Source organism: Podarcis erhardii, assembly GCF_964252035.2.
Source record: "Podarcis erhardii genome assembly, chromosome: 16".
Taxonomy (NCBI): Eukaryota; Metazoa; Chordata; class Lepidosauria; order Squamata; family Lacertidae; genus Podarcis; species Podarcis erhardii.
Window position 1 is genome coordinate 457331 of NC_138514.1, and position 20086 is coordinate 477416.

Genomic DNA, 20086 nt, shown 5'->3' on the forward strand with positions numbered 1-20086 from the left:
AAGAATTAGAAGAAAAACATAAAATAATGTGGTAACAGTGTATCGCAAATTAAAAGCAAAGAATTAGACATCTTAGAAATACCAAAAATAATAACATCCCTTCAATATTTAAATCAACAGTACAACGACTTTCATAATAAAAACTCAATAATCTTGGCAAACCAACTAAAGAAATGTAAATTAAACAGAACAATCCCCTCAATAAAAACAGGCAAAGGTGAAATAAGCTTAAAATTAACCAAGCCTTTCATGCCTTCTATAAGACCTTATACACTTCTGAAACACCATTGCTAAACACCATTCAGGAATTTCTGGCCACAGTTAACATTCCAAAATTAACAGAAGTGCATGCAACTTACTTAAATCAACCCTTCTCCCTTGAGGAAATATTAGCTAGTATAAAAAAGACAAAACCATTTAAGGCACCTGGACCAGATGGGTTTACTGGCTACTTTTATAAAACCTTTTCTGAACTTGTTGCTCCATTCTTGCTGAAATTATTCACAGATATAAAATCATGGCCTGATACCTGGAACTTGGAAAAACACACACATTGTAGTGCTACCAAAACCAAATAAAGACTTGGAGTCAGTTGAGTCCTATAGATCTATCTCATTAATAAATGTTGATTTAAAATTACTTACAGGAATAATAAGTTAGCACACAGGTTAGCAACAATTGTACCGAATTATATACATTTGGATCAGACAGGTTTTATTAGGCAAAGGTCAAGAACTACCCCAATTAGGAGGATCCTCAGTGCAATATACTGGGGATCAAACCAACTGGCACCGACAGCCATCCTTACATTGGATGCAATGACCGTCTTGAATGGAATTTTCTTTTTGAAACCTTGCGAGGTTTTGGCATGGGATCCCCATTCATTGCACTGCTGACTACCTTATATCAGGATTGCACCACAAATATTTTGATAAATGGTATACACTCAGAGCCTATATCGATGGGCCGGGGCGTGAAGCAGGGCTGCCCATTGTCGCCCCTGCTTTTTGCCCTGGCTCTAGCACTTAGGGGAGACCCTGAGGTGTCTGGAATACAAATTAATGGGCAGAGTCATCTGGTGAACATGTTTGCAGATGACGTAGCCTTGATGCTGTCTTGCCCTGGAACAAGTCTCCCGGCAGTAATGAAAATTCTTGGTGCTTACGGAAAGGTCTCTGGTTTTTGTGTTAACTATAGCAAATTAGACCTGCTATGCATTCATATGCCAACTTCAGCGCTCCACCGGAACAAAACTTTGTCAGAAATATTTTAAATATTTAGGAGTTATTATCCCTAGGAACCTTTTAAATTTGGAAAAGCTTAATTTTGGTCCAATGATCCGAGAGATTAGACAAAAAAATGAAAACCTGGAGCAAGGGTTCGCTGTCATGGTTGGGCCGAATCACCACTATAAAAATGATGGTGCTGCTGTGCCTATCTCTTTAGAGTCTTACCAATAGCCATAGAAGACAAAAAAATACAAAATTGGCAAAACATGCTTCTAAAATTTATACACCAGAATAACAAGCCATGGTTATAAAGCGTTATATCAACCAGCCAAAGGAGGTGGCACGGCAGTACCTAATCTCATGTGGTACTATGCAGCGGCCCATCTACATAGCATTTTTCTGGTAATAGAGACAGAACATTCCCCTTTGAAAAATGGGGAAATGTGGGCCTGTTTTGGCTTAAAGACTTTTACAAAGAAAACATCCCTTTGTCTGGATTAATACTACAGTGGTATCTCGGGTTACATACGCTTCATGTTACAGACTCCACTAACTCAGAAATAGTGCTTCAGGTTAAGAACTTTGCTTCAGGATGAGAACAGAAATCGTGCTCTGGTGGCATGGCAGCAGCGGAGGCCCCATTAGCTAAAGTGGTGCTTCAGGTTAAGAACAGTTTCAGGTTAAGAACGGACCTCCGGAATGAATTAAATACTTAACCCGAGGTACCACTGTACAAGAAATGGTTCAAAACTTTTCCCACAATTGGATGGTAATCCATCAAGTCATCTACTTCATAAGTAACACAGAAATCCGCAAACAAGGGACGATGTCACTAACTGCATTTGAAAATATTTTATATACCGCAGACCCCAGAGGTAAAGGTCTAATTGCTTTAATCTATAAAGCGATTGTACAACCTCAAAACCCTCTATGGTTTTTGGGAATGGGAAAGAGATTTGGGAGAAGGGATTGATGATGGTTTGTGGGAGGGAATGTGGCAAAAAAACCCTTTCGAGCTATTTCTGCCCCCTAAAGCTAACACACAGGTGGTACCTGCATCCCACATCGCTAAGCAAAATAGACAAAAATATTTCTCCGCAATGTTGGAGAAATTGTGGGAATGACGGAACATTTATACACATGTGGTGGAAATGCCCACTGATTAAAAACTTCTGGTTAAAAATATTTCAGGAAATGGAACAAATTACATCTCAATCGATCAATTTAGATTCCAGAATAGCATTGCTTTCTATATTTGCAGATGAAGCACAAAATCTTAGAGACAAAGACTTAATTGTGCATCTTATAACTGCAGCACATCTTGCTATTGCTAGACACTGGAGGACATTAAACGTGAACCTATATGAAGTTTGGTATGCTTATGTCTGGGAATTAATTTTGATGGAAAACTTAACAGAAAGGGTATGTGAAAGAAAACAATGTGAGAAACTACATAACTTTTACATAACGTGGTCCTCCTTTATGCATCAAAGAAAGAACATGCATTTAAGCCACCTAAGACACATGGGAGCATGTGGAATGATATTTTTTAAACCAGCAACTGGAGAAATATTTTTTTATTTGACTATATTACTAATGTAATTATCTGGAAGTAATTGGGGCTGTTTTGGGGGGAGGTTAGGGGGAAACTGTATTTGATTGCTTGTATTTGATTATATGTTGTTCTTATATTCAACTAATAAAATATTTTTTTTTAAAGTAATCAAAAAACAATGGGAGGTCTCCAGCTTCTGGCGATGAGATATAGCGGCCTCCCAAGAGATCGGACAGCCAGTTGTGCCAGTAATTCAGGGTTAAATGAGGGCGGTGGGGGGGAGTGTCACCTGGAGACCATCCGTTACCTGCACCCCGCAACAAGATGCGGAGGCAGGGACGCTGGGTGATGTCCAAAGTCAGTCTCATCAGCCAGGAGTCCCTGTTTCCTAAAAATTAAAAAGATTTGGCAAAAAAACAGGCGTGTTCTAAATGGAAAGAGTTAAAAGAAAAATCTGCTAAACTACACAGTCGCTGTAGGCCAAGTTTCAGACTTCAAAAAGACTCCTATCTTGTTATCTTGGTGAATGAGGTGAGAGGCTGTCATGTTTTTGTATTCGTTATATCTGCTATTTCATGATTTGGCGAACCTCACCAAGAAAGAATTAATTATCCAAAGCAAACACAGGAGCCGTAAAATAACTGGACGTATTGGCATCATCACAGTCTTCTGCGGAGAGCCCTGATCAAAATTGGCAGAGTAAGATCAGATATGATCAGATTAGCTCAGGCTGAGAAGGGAAGATGGCGACAGGAAGCTTTGATGTAGAAAGAAAAAGGACATGATCAGAAAAAGTCTCCTTTAACGGGAGGAGATTGGAGATTTTTTTAATTGGAATTACAAAAGGAGTGTACTTTACAGAGGATGCATTTGCTTGCATGGAATATTATCATACAGTTTGAAAAGAGAGTGATGGAAAACTCTGGATGCCTGGATGTCTGAGGGTCCTAGAAAGCTGGCGTGGGTTTTTATGGGGAAACTGAAACAATCTTTGTGTAACTTATGGATTGCAAAGTCAGTCCTACAGTACATTTGAAATATTGGCTGGTTTGAAAAGATCAAAGACAGTGCAAAGTTGCAAATTAACTTCAACCTCGGATGGAAGCCCAGAGCCTATTAAAACAACACTAAGCAGAACGCGGGTGGCGCTGTGGGTAAAACCTCAGCGCCTAGGACTTGCCAATCGCATGGTCGGCAGTTCAAATCCCCGCGGCGGGGTGAGCTCCCGTCGTTCAGTCCCATCTCCTGCCCACCTAGCAGTTCGAAAGCACCCTTAAGTGCAAGTAGATAAATAGGTACCGCTTTATAGCGGGAAGGTAAACGGCGTTTCCGTGTGCTGCTCTGGTGCCGGTTTGCCGGAGCAGCGTCGTCACGCTGGCCACGTGACCCGGAAGTGTCTGCGGACAGCGCTGGCTCCCGGCCTCTAGAGTGAGATGAGCACACAACCCTAGAGTCTGTCAAGACTGGCCCGTACGGGCAGGGGTACCTTTACCTTTACCTTTAAGCAGAAAAAGGAGGTGTAATCGAAGGAGGACTGTGCTTCAAAATATTAATACTGAGAACAATGTGGGAAAAGCCCCCTGCATGATTATAGAAATAGGGAATGGTTAAATAAAACAAGATAGTGAGTTATACCAGGGACCGACTGATCGAGAGTGGAGATTGTCAACATCAGGATTGGAAAATTGTGAAGGAACAAAGAAGATAGCGGAAAGATAAAGGATGGACATGGGAAGTCCGATTGAAATTAATTAATTTGGACTCTATAATTGACTGTATTGTTTATTGTTTTTGAATGTGGTAATATTTGGCCTGATTTGTTATTAATAAGAATTTTTCCCCTCTTTATTGGAAAATGAATAAAAATTATTTACAAAAAACAACACTAACAACATAGACTATGAGATTAACCTCACCTAATGGACCAGGATGTGGTCTAAACCTCCCTTTAAATCTGTATCAGTGAAAAGAAAAGAAATCACTCTGAATCTTACTTATAGGTGGTACCTAACACCACAACTAATGCTAATAAGCCCAGGAACCTCACCAAAATGCTGGAGAGGCTGCACCTCCACAGGCACATACCTCCACATGTGGTGGGAATGCCCTAAAATCCAACCTTTCTGGACAGCAGTCCTGCAAGAGATATGCAAAATAGCTAAACAGGTATTAGAACTCACCCCCAAACTGGCCCTACAAGATCATAATGACCACTTGCATTATATAGAGCTTATAACACACCTACTCTCAGCAGCCAGAAGCATCATAGCTAGACACTGCATAGACCAATGGTATCAAATAGTATGGGAAACAGGCTTACTAGAAAAACTAACCAATAAACTGAAACTGACATGGGGACAAATAGAAGAAGACACCTTCACCCTGGTTTGGTTCCCCTTTATCACATACACAGCCCAACAAGAGAACAAGAATCCGCCAACAGCATTCAAATCAATCTGGCTAACCTGATCCAAAAACACACACACACCTCACACACAAAAACAAATTTCACTACAACCAACCAACTGTAGGCCAACTCTCTCACCACCAAAGGAATACAAGCAAATAGTAAAGAGAACCCACACAAGTGATGCTGACACAAAACCCCACACATACACTAAGAATAGAAGCATTGCCACCCGACCCCACCCCACTCACCATTCCCCCTCCCCCTTTTCTTCCTAACATAACACTAATGTCTAAACAAATGAAACTGATTTGTAGAAAACGTAACTTTAAAAAAATCAGACATTGCACATGTGTAAACCAAGAAATTTTTAATAAAAATATACAGTGGTACCTCGGGTTACAGATGCTTCAGGTTACAGCCTCCGCTGACCCAGAAATAGTACCTCGGGTTAAGAACTTTGCTTCAGGATGAGAACAGAAATCACGCGGCGGTGCAGCGGCAGTGGGAGGCCCCATTAGCTTAAGTGGTACCTCAGGTTAAGAACATTTTCAGGTTTAGAACGGATCTCTGGAATGAATTAAGTTATTAACCTGAGGTACCACTGCATTTTTAAAACAGAGGCAAGTTTGAGGACAGGCAGGTGACTGACACTCCCAAGACTTCTGCAATTAAGAAGGAATATCGCTGCATGGGATACCATAAAAGCCCCAGGAAAGATTTTGCAACAGTTTTGTCTTTGTATCGCAATGAAGATTTCTTGGTGTGTGTTTTTTTAAAAAAAGCTCATGAAAATTCTTCAGCATTCTGGTGCTAATATCTCCTAAGAAACATACTTTAATGCATTTTTATAAACATTGTTTGACTGGAGAAGTGCATTACAAAATTCAAAGAAGTGTGCGTGTAATGGTTTTAGGGGTTGCTCGTGCGTAAACCCACCTGGCTGGGTTGCCTGAGTGAACCTTTTCTGTCCAGACAGCCACTCGCCCATGGCTGTCTCAATCACTGGCAGAATCCGTCAGTGGGTGTTTCTTGAACTTCTTCCAGCAAAGAAGCTCTTTGACGCCTAGTCTCCGCCTACTCTCCCTGCGTGGAAGCCTTCTGCGCAAGGAGGGTTTGGGCAGCGGAGGACCCTTACTCTCCCCGCTGGTCCCCGGCGAGGAGTCATGGGACCGCCTGGCCGATTCCCCCATCTGCCCCCCTTCTCCACTGGTGCTACACTGATTCCCTTCCCCAGAAGATGGGCTGCCTCTCCCCATCCCGGGACACTCTCTGGAGTCCCTCTGGAGCGCGCTCCCTCCCTCTGGCCCTGATGGCAGTTACCTGACATCCACCTCCTCCCCAGGACCCCCTCCACCCCCGGCGCGATTTTCCGATACAACCTCCTCTCTCTCCTTGGCCGACGATGCAGGGAATCCCCTGAAGGAGCTGTCATCATCCTCTGAGGATTCAAAACCAGCCTCCCCAGGACTTCCGGGTTAGCGCCACCAGCAATGGCGGAATTCCTCTGACCGGGAGGAATTTGCTTCGTGGAAATCTGGGTCTGGCCGCCACGGCGAAGGCGGAGACCCACTATAAATCACAGGCGGGTGAAGCCTGTGAACGTGGCATTCGGCTGGCACCTTTTGCGCCTCCCTTACTCGCAGGGAAACCCGGTTTCGGGGATCCGGAGTGACGTAGGGTGAGCGGCGCGATGCTTTGAATCGACTGCTTTTTTCACGGAGCGAAATAGCTGTTGCCGGAGAGCGCTGACTTCCTGTGGAGAATTTGATTTCAAAGCACCTACCCGTGAGTAGAGTGAAGAATTGGATTTTTAAACGTCTTAATTTGGCATCGAACAGGGGAGGTTCAAAACAGGAAGTCCGCCTTCCCCTTTTGTAAATAGACTGAAGCAAAGAGGCTGCAAGCTAAAGTCTTGGAAAGTCTACTGTAAAGGACTAAATTTCCATCAGTAAAAAATATCAACCCCCCCCCCTTGGAAGCAGGAGAAGAGGGGGGAAGTGTTGGATTGTACATGCCTGCAGGAGAGAGTGAAGGAAGTTAAAATACCACCACTCTGAACCTGGAAACGGGCTGCCAGTAAGATTGACGTGCTTTGAAATGTTTATTCACTGTGAATAGAACGTTCATTGATAGCTTGCCAAATAAGAGAGATACATTGTTTGGACTGTCTCTGTCTGTGCTGGTCCAGGGGGGAGGTTACCATGGGGCGAGGTCCAGGACCTGAGTTGAGGGTCGGCAGACAGTCCTCCACGGGCAAAGCGGGGTCCACAGTGAGAAGCCGGGCAAGGACAGGAACTCGGGGGAACAGGACTGGATGCTGGTTGAAACAGCTCTTCAACGACGTTGCTCCCACAACCTGGGACCGGGCTGACTGGCCTTTATCTTCTCTGAGGCCAGGGGCAGTCCCGGCCCCCAGGAGACCCGCCTCTCCTGGCCTTAAGGCGAGCACTCCTCCTGGGAGAAACCAGTTCCCTTCGCCTCTCTGCCCTGAGCCTCTGCAGTTCAGGAGAGGCTGAAGTGTTACTGGACCCAGGGGGAGACTCACCTGTAGGTACTGAGTCCTCAACCACCTCCGGAGCCAGAGTGGATTCACCTGGTGCCTGCTCCTGAGGATCCGACACAGGTGCAGGCGCTTCAGAATCAAGGCCCTGCCCCAGCCCAGCCGGCCCTGGAGGCAGGGACTCCTGTGCAGGCTGGGATTCCTCCGGTTCAGCCTCTGAATCGGATTCCCAGGCCATCACACCGTCTGATTTTTAAAAGTAACTGAAAATTGAAACTAACTTTACTGTTTGAACTGCATTTTAAAAGGGGACATTACAGACTGTTACAAATAGCAACTCCCTCTAGAGGAAGTTTTTGAAACTGTCACAAGAGCTGGATCAGGGAATTCCCAGCTGCAAGATAAAAACTGCGGGACTGTGGGACTGACCTTGAATTTTTTAAGTGTTATGGCAGATGGAAAGGGAAAAATAGACCAGTCAATCCCAGAAAAAACAACAAGGTCTGGGAAGACCTGGCAGCAACCGCTTCAACATCAGGTCCTTCCGCTTCCTCAGCGGCTGTACCAGTACATTCTAAATCAAGAGGAATGTCAACAGAAGAAGCTTTAGCGGCTGCATTGGGCAAGATAAATGACGCATTGGAACAGCTTAACAAGAAAGCAGATGCGACAAATGCAAAAGTGGATGCTGCAACTATTGAAATTGATTTAAATACAGAAAGTATAAATAATTTGGGACAAAAGGTGAATACTAACACAGAAACTATCCAGAAATTGATACAGGAATCTACTTTGATTCGACAGACCGCAGAGGAAGCCAGGGAAAAAGTTGCTGCTGTAGAAGGCAAAGTAACACAACTGGAGGCAGAGAGAGTCCCAGATCTACAGAGGCAACTTGATGACCACAAGCTGACGCTTTCTATGATTGAGCTCAAAGAAAAACAGACAAATCTGAGGATTAGGGCGGTACCTGAACTGGAGAAGGATAGTTTGATAGATTTTCTCACGCAGGAATTTGCTGATTTTTGGGACTTGGACTTGGAGCAAGAGGAGTTCAGAATTGTGAGTGCCTTCAGACTTGGAAGAGGGGGGAAGAAAGAGAAGAATAGAATAAGAGACCGTTTGATCACCCTCCGAACTAAAGAAGAGAGAGTAAGAACTCAGTTAAAAGTTCTTTAGATAGCCACCCTGGCTTCTTTAGGCACCTTCCATGTTTCCGTCTCATTGGTATTGCCTGAAGTTGTGCTTTTACTATCTCCCTCTTAACAAACTCCCAGCCATCATGAACTCCCTTTCCTTTTAGTATTACTGTCCATGGGATTTCAGCCAGCACTTCCCTAAGTTTTATGAAGTCGGCTTTCTTAAAGTCAAGAAATTGAGTCCTAGTATGCTTGGCTGCTCCTTTCCGCTGTATAGTAAACTTCAGAAGAGCATGATCACTCGCGCCTAATGATCCTTCCACTTCTACCCCACTAACCAGGTCATCAACATTGGTTAGGACCAGATCTAAAATGGCTGTTCCTCTTGTTGCTTCTCCCACTTTCTGGACAACGAAGTTGTCTGCAAGGCCAGTGAGGAATCTGTTTGACCTTATGCTCTTAGCTGAGTTTGACATCCAGCAAATATCCGGGTAATTGAAGTCCCCCATTACTACTATCTCCCTTCCTTTTGCATGCTTGGCCATCTGTTCCAGGAAGGCATCATCTATGTCCTCCGTTTGGCTTGGGGATCTATAGTAAACTCCCACAATGAGGTCCCTGTTATTCGTCTCTCCCTTCATTTTGACCCAAATGCTCTCACTTTGGCTTTGAGGTTCTAAATCTTGGATCTCTTCACAGGTATACACATCCCTGACATATAACGCCACTCCTCCTCCTTTCTTGTCTGGTCTGTTTCTCTGAAATAGATTGTATCCCTCCATTATTACATTCCAGTCGTGGGACTTATCCCACCAGGTTTCAGTGATGCCTATTATGTCATATTTAGTTTGCTGTACCAAGAGCTCAAGCTCATCTTGTTTATTTCCCATGCTTTGCGCATTAGTGTACAGACATTGAAGTCCATTAATCATTCCCCTGTGTCTCTTATTTAAGGATTTTTTCCTCCCACCACTAGGTCTGCGTGCTGTTTGCTCCATTTGGTCTATGACATTTGGATGATCATCTTCATCAATTGATAGACTCCTACCTTCAGGAGCACTGTCTCCCTCCCCCACATTAGTCAGTTTAAAGCCCTCCTGATGAGGTTTCTGAGATTTTTGGCAAAAACATTCCTCCCAACCGTTATGAGGTGCAGCCCATCGCTTGCCAGAAGTCCATCTTCAAGAAACTGCAGTCCGTGATCTAAGAATCCAAACCGTTCCTGTTTACACCATTTGCGAAGCCAGCTGTTCACTTCCACTATTTTTCTCTCTCTCCCTGGGCCACGTCGTTCAACTGGGAGGACAGATGAGATGACAATTTGTGCATTTAATTGCTTCAATTTCCTGCCCAGAGCCTCATAGTCTCTTTTGATCTTCTGGAGGCTATTGCTTGCAGTGTCATTGGTTCCCACATGAACCAAGAGGAAGGGGTATTTGTCAGTGGGTTTTATGATTCCTTGCAGTCGTTCAGTTACATCTTGGATCTTAGCCCCGGGGAGACAGCACACTTCCCGAGACATCTTGTCAGGCCCACAGATCACTGCTTCTGTTCCCCTCAGTAGGGAATCCCCTATCACCACTACACACCTCCTCTTAGGTTTGGTCGGGGTTCTTCCGTGAGCTGTCCATTCCAAGGTCGCCTGCACATTCCCTGAGGACTGACTTTGCTGCTCGTCCTCATATACCTGATCGACTGTAATGAGGGAGAGATCCTCAAATGGAGTCTGCTCTTCGTCTTCCATGCTAGGGGAGAGGACCTCAAAGCGATTGTGTATTTCTAAACAATCAGAGCGAACCCTGGGCCTCCTACTTCTTTGAGTCACTCTATCTCCTGTGTTGGTGAACTAGCCTCCTTCTCAGGGGAGTCCCCTGTCTCCTCCTTGGTGGAGACGGTGTGCTCTGTTGCTTCCAAGAAGAGCTCCAGCTCTCTAATTCTTTGGAGCGTAGCTACACGTTCCTCCAGTTGCTGGACTTTGTCTTTTAAGAGGGCAATCAACATGCAATTGCTGCAGGTAAAGATGGCAAACATTGTGCAGGAACCGCAGGCGACTGCAGCTGTTCCCTCACTCTCCATCTTGAGAACGTGTCGTTGGGGGTGGCTACAGCAGTCCTAGATCATAAGAAGCGTGCAGACAGGACAAATAACTCCCACCCCAAAAACCCCTAGGTCTCCCCCAACAAACGTTTGAGACTAGCTCCCCTAAATCTAAAGATAGATCAACAGACCTACCTCAACAGAAACCCTGCCCCCTAAATCTAAGAGATGGATCAAACTGCGGCGCACGCCACTGCCCTGCAAGCTCTGATAAGCTCCTCCCACAGCTAATCACCTCATGTCACCTTCTTTGACATGACTGAAAATATGGTTGATATTTGGAGAACGAAGAATTTGGAAAGAGAGGGAACTTTCTTCTCTGAGGCTAAAATGACATGGACAAGAATTGACCAAATTTGGATAACCAGAAGTCTGGTTCCGAAGACTAGCAAGGTGGAGATATGCCCCAAAACTTGTTCTGATCATCATCCCGTGAAGATGGAAATGAAATTGACGCCAATTGGTTCCTTTAGATGGAGGATGAATGATACTTTGCTTAGGAATGAAGAAGTGACCAAGAAGGCCCAAAAAACCTTGAGAGACTACTTTGAGATAAATATGAATACTACAGTGGAAAAAAGAGTAATCTGGGACACAAGTAAAGCGGTTATGAGAATGCAATTAAGAAGAGAATTCAAAATGAAAAAAAGGATAAAATCCTGGAGAAAATAGAGGTAGGAGAGAAGAAACTGAGAGCAAAACCAAAATCACAGGAGATCCTGAGAGAGATAAAGCTATATCAAGTACAATATATGAAATTGATGAATCAGGAAATAGAATGGAAGATCAAACAGAAGAGACAAAAGACATTTGAATCGGCAAATAAGTGCGGGAAATTGCTGGCTTGGCAAATGAAAAAAAGACAAAAACTTAACACTATAACGAATTTGGAAGTGGAAGGAAAAAATATACTGAATCCAGTGGAGATTAGGAAGTGTTTCCAGAGGTATTTTAAACAACTTTATACACAGGAGAAGCAGAAAGAAATGGAAAATGGTATAGGTGCAATTTACTCAGAACAAAAGGCAAAATTAATTGTGAACAATGTAGTTACAGAAGAGTTTAAGATTGAGAAAGGAACACGACAAGACTGCCCAATCTCTCCATTGCTTTTTATATCGGTCCTGGAGGTTCTGCTAAATATGATTAGAAAGGACCAATTGGTTAAAGGTATACAAGTGGGAGGTAAACAGTACAAACTGAAAGCATTTGCTAATGACTTAGTATTGACTTTACAGGAGCCAGAATCTAGTACCAAAAGGGTACTGGAATTGATTCAAGAATTTGGACAGGTAGCAGGTTTTAAGTTGAATAAAATGAAAACTAAGGTCTTAGAGAAAAATTTAACTGAATGAGAGAGAGAAGTTCCAGGAGGAGACAGGATTAATATTGGTTAAGAAAGTGAGATATTTAGGGGTTAACATGACTGCTAAGAATGTGAACTTGTTTAAGGATAACTATGAAAAATGTTGCATTGAAGTGAAAAAGGACATAGAAATATGGTCAAATTTGAAGTTATCATTGCTAGGTCGAATTGCTGCGATAAAAATGAATGAATTGCCAAGGATGTTGTTTTTGTTTCAAACTTTGCAAATTTCGGACAAGATGGACTGTTTCAAGAAGTGGCAGAGAGATATTTCCAGATTTGTCTGGCAGGGCAAGAAGCCTCGAATAAAATTTAAAATATTAACTGATGCTAAAGAAAGAGGTGGATTTGCCCTGCCAGACCTTAAACTTTACTATGAATCATCTGCTTTTTGCTGGCTGAAAGAATGGCTGCTTCTTGAAAACACTGATGTGCTGGATTTAGAAGGTTTTAACAATGTATTCGGTTGGCATGCATATTTGTTGTATGATAAGGTAAAAGCACATAAAGGTTTAAAAACCATATTGTTAGAAAAGCACTGTTCAATGTTTGGATAAGATATAAGGATTTGTTAGAAAATAAAACCCCAAGATGGTTGTCACCAATGGAAGCGAAGGCACAGAAAAAACTTAATATGGAGGCCAAATGGCCGAAATATTGGGAAATTTTGGAACAAGATGGTGACAGAGTAAAACTGCAGAGCTTTGAAAAATTAAAAAACAAAGTGCGAGATTGGCACCATTATTACCAAATAATGGAGGCATATAACTTGGATAAAAAAGTTGGCTTCCAGGTGGAAAAATCAAAATTGGAAACAGAATTGTTAGATCCCAAAATTAATAATTCGTCAAGAATGTATAACTTGCTGTTGAAATGGAACACTCAGGATGAAACGGTGAAATCTGCTATGATTAAATGGGCACAAGATGTTGGACATAACATAATGATGGCTGACTGGGAACAGTTATGGACCACAGGTATGAAATTTAGGGCATGTAATGCCCTAAGAGAGAATTTAATGAAAATGATTTACAGGTGGTACATGACCCCAGTCAAGCGTGCAAAAATTTACCATTTGCCCGAAAATAAATGTTGGAAATGTAATGAGACTGAAGGTACATTCTTTCACCTTTGGTGGACATGCCCAAGGATTAAGACATTCTGGGAGATGATTTATAATGAAATGAAAAAGGTATTTAAATATACCTTCCTGAAGAAACCAGAGGCCTTTCTCCTGGGCATGGTTGGCCAATGCAACAACAGCAGCAAGAATACTCATCGCGAAGTATTGGAAGACACAAGATTTACCCACCCGGGAAGAATGGCAGATGAAGTTGATGGACTATATGGAATTGGCGGAAATGACTGGCAGAATCCGAGACCAGGGAGAAGAGTCGGTGGAAGAAGATTGGAAAAAATTTAAAGATTATTTACAGAAATATTGTAAAATTAATGAGCTTTAGAAAAATGGTGGAATGAAGTTATATGGCTTTGGCAGAAATGTTATAAGGAATTAGGTACAGATAGATTGTTAATGTATTAAAGGGAAAAAAACAAGGTTAGAATATGTTAAGATTAATTACAGGACAGAAAACAGGAAGATGGAAAGGAATTGCTGAAACAGTTAATTGAAGTGGAATACAAAAAGGGAGGCGTGAGGAAGTCAATGAAACAAGTGAATGAAAGATAAGATTGAAAATATTGGAAGTGTTTTTAATTGTTCTTGTTTTGTTTTGTTAATTCAATGTTTTATGCAGTGTTTTTGTTTTTGTTTTTGTTTTTGTTTTGGTATTGTATTATATTGATTTGTTTAATTCTTTTTCTTATTGTAATCTTTAAACTCTTAATAAATATTATATATTTTTTTAAAAAAACAAAACCAGCCTCCCATCCGCTCAGATCTCCTCCCGCAGGTTGAACCTCCCAGTCTGATTCTTCTCCCTCTGACATCTCCCCTCCCTCCTCTTCGGAGGCAGGAAAACCCACAAAGTCCCCTTCGTCGTCTGTGGGTCCAAATTCTTCCTCCCAGAATCTAGCTAGTGGTTTTGGCTTATCCGGGAACAAACTGTGGAATTCTTCCACCAGATACCCGTCATTGATTGATTCAGCGGGGACCCACGTGTTTTCCGACCTGGGTTCTCCCTCCCAAGCTACCAAGTACTCCACCTGGCGACCTCGCCACCTTGAATCGAGTATTTCCGTGGCTTGGTTACAGTGTTCCCTCTCCTCTACCCGCGGGTGGGTGGTGACTCCTCCCTCCCACCCAGGAAATTCCCGCCCCTCCCTGTACGGTGAAAGTAGGGACCTATGGAACACCGGATGTATCTTCATGCTGTCAGGCAACTTGAGTTTGAATGCCACTGGGTTCACCTGCTGTATTACCTCAAAAGGCCCCAGCCGCCTCGGCTGCAACTTCTTGCACCCTCCCTTTAGGGGTAACCCTTGGGTTGACAACCACACCCGGTCTCCCACCCGTATGGCCTCCCCCTCCCAACGGTGCTTGTCCGCCTGCCTCTTGTAAACTTCCTTGGTCCGCTCCAAGTTCATCCTGAGTTGCTGGTGCAAGGCCTCCATTTCCACCACAAATTGCTCAGCCACAGGTACACTCCATCCTTCCTCCCCCCTCCCCGGGAAGGCCCTGGGGTGACACCCATAATTGGCCATGAAAGGGCTCATTCCCGTGGACACATGTTCAGCATTATTGTACGCAAATTCAGCCAAAGCTAATTTCTCTACCCAGTCGTTCTGTCTCTCGCTGACGTAGCAGCATAGGTATTGCTGGAGTATACCATTCGCTCTTTCTGCTTGTCCGTTGGTCTCTGGGTGCCTCGCCGTCGAGAAACTCACCTCGACCTGTAGCAAGCTCATGAGCTTCCTCCAGAACCGGGAAGTAAATTGTTTCCCGCGATCCGAGATTACCCTCAAGGGAGCCCCATGCAGTCTTAAAATGTGATCCACAAACAGCCTGGCTGTCTCCTCTGCCGTTGCCGCATGTGCGCAAGCTATGAAATGGCACATTTTTGTCAGTAGATCGACTACTACCATGACTGCTGTCTTCCCCCTTGACTTGGGCAAATCTGTCATAAAATCAATGGACACCACCTCCCAGGGCCTTCCCGGTGTAGGGTTCCAGTAACCCTGCAGGGGCAGCCCTCTCCCCCTTTGCCCTCTGGCATCGGTCGCACCCTCGTACATATTCTCGTACGTCTTCCCTCACCTTTGGCCACCAGAACTGCCTGGTGACAAGCAGCATGGTCTTGTGCTGTCCAAAGTGCCCAGCTGTTGGGTTGTCGTGGAGTTGTTTAAGTACCTTCCCCCTCAAGGTCTCCCCTGGTACATACAGTGCCCCCTTATAGTACAGTAGTCCTTCCTTTTCCTCAAACCCTCCATTGTCTTCCCTTCCGTCTCGGAGTTCCCTGATTTTTGACTGAGTGAACGCATCGTCTCTAGTAAGCCCTGCCAGTTCTCGTTTCCCAACCAACGCTCCCCCCCCACACACCCACCGGTCCTCAGGAAACACGTGTCGGGTCTCTGGTGGTCCCTCTCCTTCCATGTACTCCGGTTTCCGGGAGAGAGCATCTGCTCTTACGTTTTCCTCTCCCGGCACATATCCGATCTCGAAGGAAAACTTGGCGAACTCCTGGGCCCATCGAATCTGTCTCTGGTTGAGCACTTGCGCTGTCCGCCAGTATTCCAAGTTCTTGTGGTCAGTTCGGACCTGGATCTTGTGCCGTGCCCCTATCAATAGATGTCTCCATTGCCGAAACGCCACATAGATCGCAAGCAGTTCTCGGTCATACACTGTGTAGTTTTGCTCTGACTTGCTCAGCTACCTTGAGAAAAAGGCACACGGCTTCCAGCTCTGCTTGGCCCCAGGCTGCAAAAGGACCGCTCCAATGGCTCGGTCGGACGCATCTGTCTCCAGTCTCATGGGCTTTTCCAGATCCACGTGCAGGAGCTGCTCTTCCGAGGCGAATGCCTTCTTCAGCCTTTCAAAGGATTGCTGTGCACTCTGTCCACGCGAACTTCTTTTTGCTACTAAGACAATCCGTTATGGGCGCTGTCAAGTGAGTGAAGTTCTTTATGAACTTCCTGTAGAAGTTGCTGAAGCCTAGGAACCTCTGCACATCCTTTCGGTTTTGGGGGGCTTTCCATTCCAGCACTGCCTTCACTTTGCCTGGGTCCATAGCTAGGCCTTTGTCTGACAACTTGTACCCCAGAAACTCGACCTCCCTGGTGTGGAATTGGCATTTTTCCAGCTTGACCCACAACTGATGCTTCTGCAATCTCTGTAGCACCTCCCTGACATCTCTGACGTGTTGCTTCTCATTGTCCGAATAGATTAAGACGTCATCCAAAAAGGCTACGCAATTCTTGTACAGCAGGGGCCCCAACACGTGGTGCATGAATGCTTGAAAGCAGGCGGACCCCGATTGTAATCCAAATGGCATGACTAAGTACTCAAAAGCCCCCAGGGGGGTGAACATGGTTGTTTTCCATTCGTCCCCCTCCCTTATCCTAATCAAATTGTATGCTCCCCTGAGGTCCAGCTTGGTAAAAATCTTCCCCTGCCTCACCCGTGTTAAAATGTCGTCAATCCTGGGCATTGGGAAAGTCACGGGTTCCAACACCAGGTTCAGGGCCCGGTAATCCACGACTAGTCTGGGTTGATTAGTCTCTTTTTTGTCCACAAAGAACACTGGACTGCCTCCCACCGCCTTTGATTCCCTTATGAACCCTCTCTTCAGGTTCTTGTCAATAAACTGCCACAACTCCTGCATCTCCCGGTCGGACATGGCATACAGCTTACCCACCGGCAACTGAGCCCCTGGGAGTAGGTTGATTTGGCAGTCAAAGGGCCTGTGGGGGGGGGTAGTCTATCTGCCTCCCTCTCGCTGAAGACCTCCTTCAAGTCAGCATATTGTGGTGGCACCTCCCCTTTTTGTTCCAAGGCCAGCCCAGCCACCCTGGCCACCGTCATTCTTGGTTCCTTCCCTCCCAGACAGTGTTCTAAGCAGTAAGCTGACCCAAAGGTGACTGACTGCTGATGCCATGACACTACTGGATCATGTATTGCCAGCCAGCTCATTCCCAGTATTATTGGGGGTCCTGCCAGCATGGCCACGTGAAAGGCAATGGTTTCCGTGTGCCTGGAGACCCTCATTCGCATTGGCGGTGTCTGGTGTGTCACCTCCCCTCCCAGAAGTTCCCTGCCATCGATGGTGGTCACCTGCAAGGGAAAATCTAGTGGTAACAGGAGGAGTTGGTGCTCCAGAGCGAAGTCTCTGCTGAAGAAATTACACGAGCTGCCCAAATCTAGCAGTCCCTTCACTTTGACGGGTTGCCCATTCGGGAGTTCTAGCACCACTTCTATGGCTATAGCTGCCTTGGGGGGGGGTCAGGCTGGGGCACTTCTATTGGTCACTGGCCTGGCTGCTGCCCCTGCTGGTTGGCAGGCAGGCGTTGTCGTTTCCCTGCACCTGCCCTTCCTCCCCCTTCTCGTCGTGGCCTGCAGCCCCCACCATGCCTTGCCAGGTTTTTTGTTGAGGGCAGATCTTAGCAAAATGTCCCGGTCGTTGACAGAGGAAACACTTCTTGGTAGTTTTCCACTCCTTTCCCTCCCTTTTCTGACCTTCAACAGCGTTTGAAACTTCACGCGCACACACGCCATCAATTTCCATCGGCTCCGCCGCCTGGGAAGGCTCCCTCGGCATCTTAGGAATGCGGTTGTCATGGAAACGTTCCCCTCTTATCTCCCGCTTCTCCTGAGCCCACGCTTCCTGGTGTACGCCGATCGCAAGCACAGCCTTTGTGAGTTCATCCATCGACCGCGGCCGGGGCGCTCGGGACAATTCGTCTTTCACTTCAGGGGATAAACCCGCCTCAAACAACATTTGTATCGGTTCAGAGTCCAGATCCCACCCGAGTCTGTGGACTAACATCGCAAAACGCGACCAGTAGTTTCTGACGGACTGGCCCCCCTGCTTGCACCCCATCAGTTCCCGCCGTGTCACGCTTTGCTCAACCTCGCTGGAGAACATCGCGTCCATTGCCTGGTAGAATTTCTTAAGGTCCTTCAAGGCATCATTCTGCATCGCCATTAGGGGCCTGATCCATTCACGCGCCCCATCCTGCAGATGTCCCACAATGTAAGCCACCCTCTTCCCATCATCAGCAAAGTCATTTTTCTGCAGTTCCAAAGCATACTGAGCTTCCGTTCGGAAAGCATTGTAGTCTTGGGGCTTTCCCCCAAACTTGTGTACCAGCCCCGGTACATTCCTTGCAATGGGGGTGGTTCTGACCTGTGCATCCTGAGCCTGTCTCTCCTCCAGCCGCACCGTCAGGGTAGCTCCAGGTCTCGGTTCCTCTCGACCAGACCTTGCACCATGGCTTGTTGCTCCGTCTCTCTGGCTGTCCCTGTTTGGCTCATCGTGCTGCCTCTCCGGGGCTGCGCACAAGCAACGTCAGAGACTGACGGATTGCTGTAATGGTTCTAGGGGTTGCTCGTACGTAAACCGGCACCACACCTGACTGGGTTGCCTGAGTGAACCTTTTCTGTCCGGACAGCCACTCGCCCGTGGCTGTCTCAATCGCTGGCAGAATCCGTCAGTGGGCGTTTCTTGAACTTCTTCCAGCAAAGAAGCTCTTTGACGCCTACTCTCCTCCTACTCTCCCTGCGCGGAAGCCTTCTGCGCAAGGAGGGTGTGGGCAGCGGAGGACCCTTACTCTCCCCGCTGGTCCCCGGCGAGGAGTCATGGGACCGCCTCACCGATTCCCCCATCTGCCCGCCTTCTCCACTGGTGCTACGCTGATTCCCTTCCCCAGAAGATGGGCTGCCTCTCCCAATCCCAGGACACTCTCTGGAATCCCTCTGGAGCGCGCTCTCTCCCTCTGGCCCTGATGGCAGTTCCCTGACAGTGCACAAAGAACACCTATGTTTTGGTTTGCATATTATTTAAAAAAGTGTGTATTTGCTAGATTTGTCTTCAAATGCTAACTTAATCAGATTTCTTTTTCATCTCTGCTCATAAGGCACCCCAATAAAAAGATGCCAAATAATTTGGGACAGACCTTACCTTGATGCCAGGTGCGGCAGCTTTCTCAACCAGAAAAGTGACGAGAATGAAGCCCCTGAGGCTTGCTCCACCAGGCAAGCAAATGATGGGTTCCAGATTCCTGTGGGGAAGGCAGAATTGAAAGCCTAGAAAATACAGTACAATTTTAGATATTAAGTGCTAGGGCATGGGAGACTGTTATGAAAGTCAAAGGTAGAGAGAAATGTCTGTCCAAGACACCCCACCTCACATCAGTTGATTGACTGGCGGGTCATCCCTCAGAGCAAGACTGAACTCTCCACGAACCAGCTGACACATGGGCAATTCATTCCTGTTTTTGACAACCTCAACTCTTAACTGCCCCACACCTGACATCATAAATGACAGGGATCAGCAAACTTTTTCAGCAATGTCCCTCAGAACTTGTGGGGGGCTGGACTATATTTTGAAAAATAGAAAGAAAAAGAACAAATTCCCACAAATAACCCAGAGATGAATTTTAAATAAAAGGACACAGCATTCTATGCAAGAGCTAAAGGACACGTTCTACTGAGGTAAGCAACCCCCCCAACTGACTCTCCCCTCCCTTCTCCACAGCACCAGATGAGCCCTCGTGGCTGCTTACCTTACTCGTGTTTTGCGAGTGACAGGGGCTGGCAGTGGTGGGACAATGAGTGGCGCGCAAAAGGGCTCTGGAGAGGAGCTGGCAGCAACAAAGCCCGAATTGAGCCTGCT

General features: G+C 45.7%; 1 protein-coding gene across 4 annotated transcripts in view; it reads right to left on the bottom strand.

The window, feature by feature from the left end:
* Positions 1-20086, bottom strand: part of LOC309331611 (indoleamine 2,3-dioxygenase 2-like) — a 73873-nt gene that overhangs the window by 44332 nt on the left and 9455 nt on the right. For all 4 annotated transcript variants that reach the window (XM_081843939.1, XM_081843937.1, XM_081843938.1 and 1 more), the window contains exon 6: positions 19373-19472. In XM_081843939.1, the coding sequence (XP_081700065.1) occupies positions 19373-19472 (100 nt within the window). The remainder of the gene's footprint in view (positions 1-19372; positions 19473-20086) is intronic.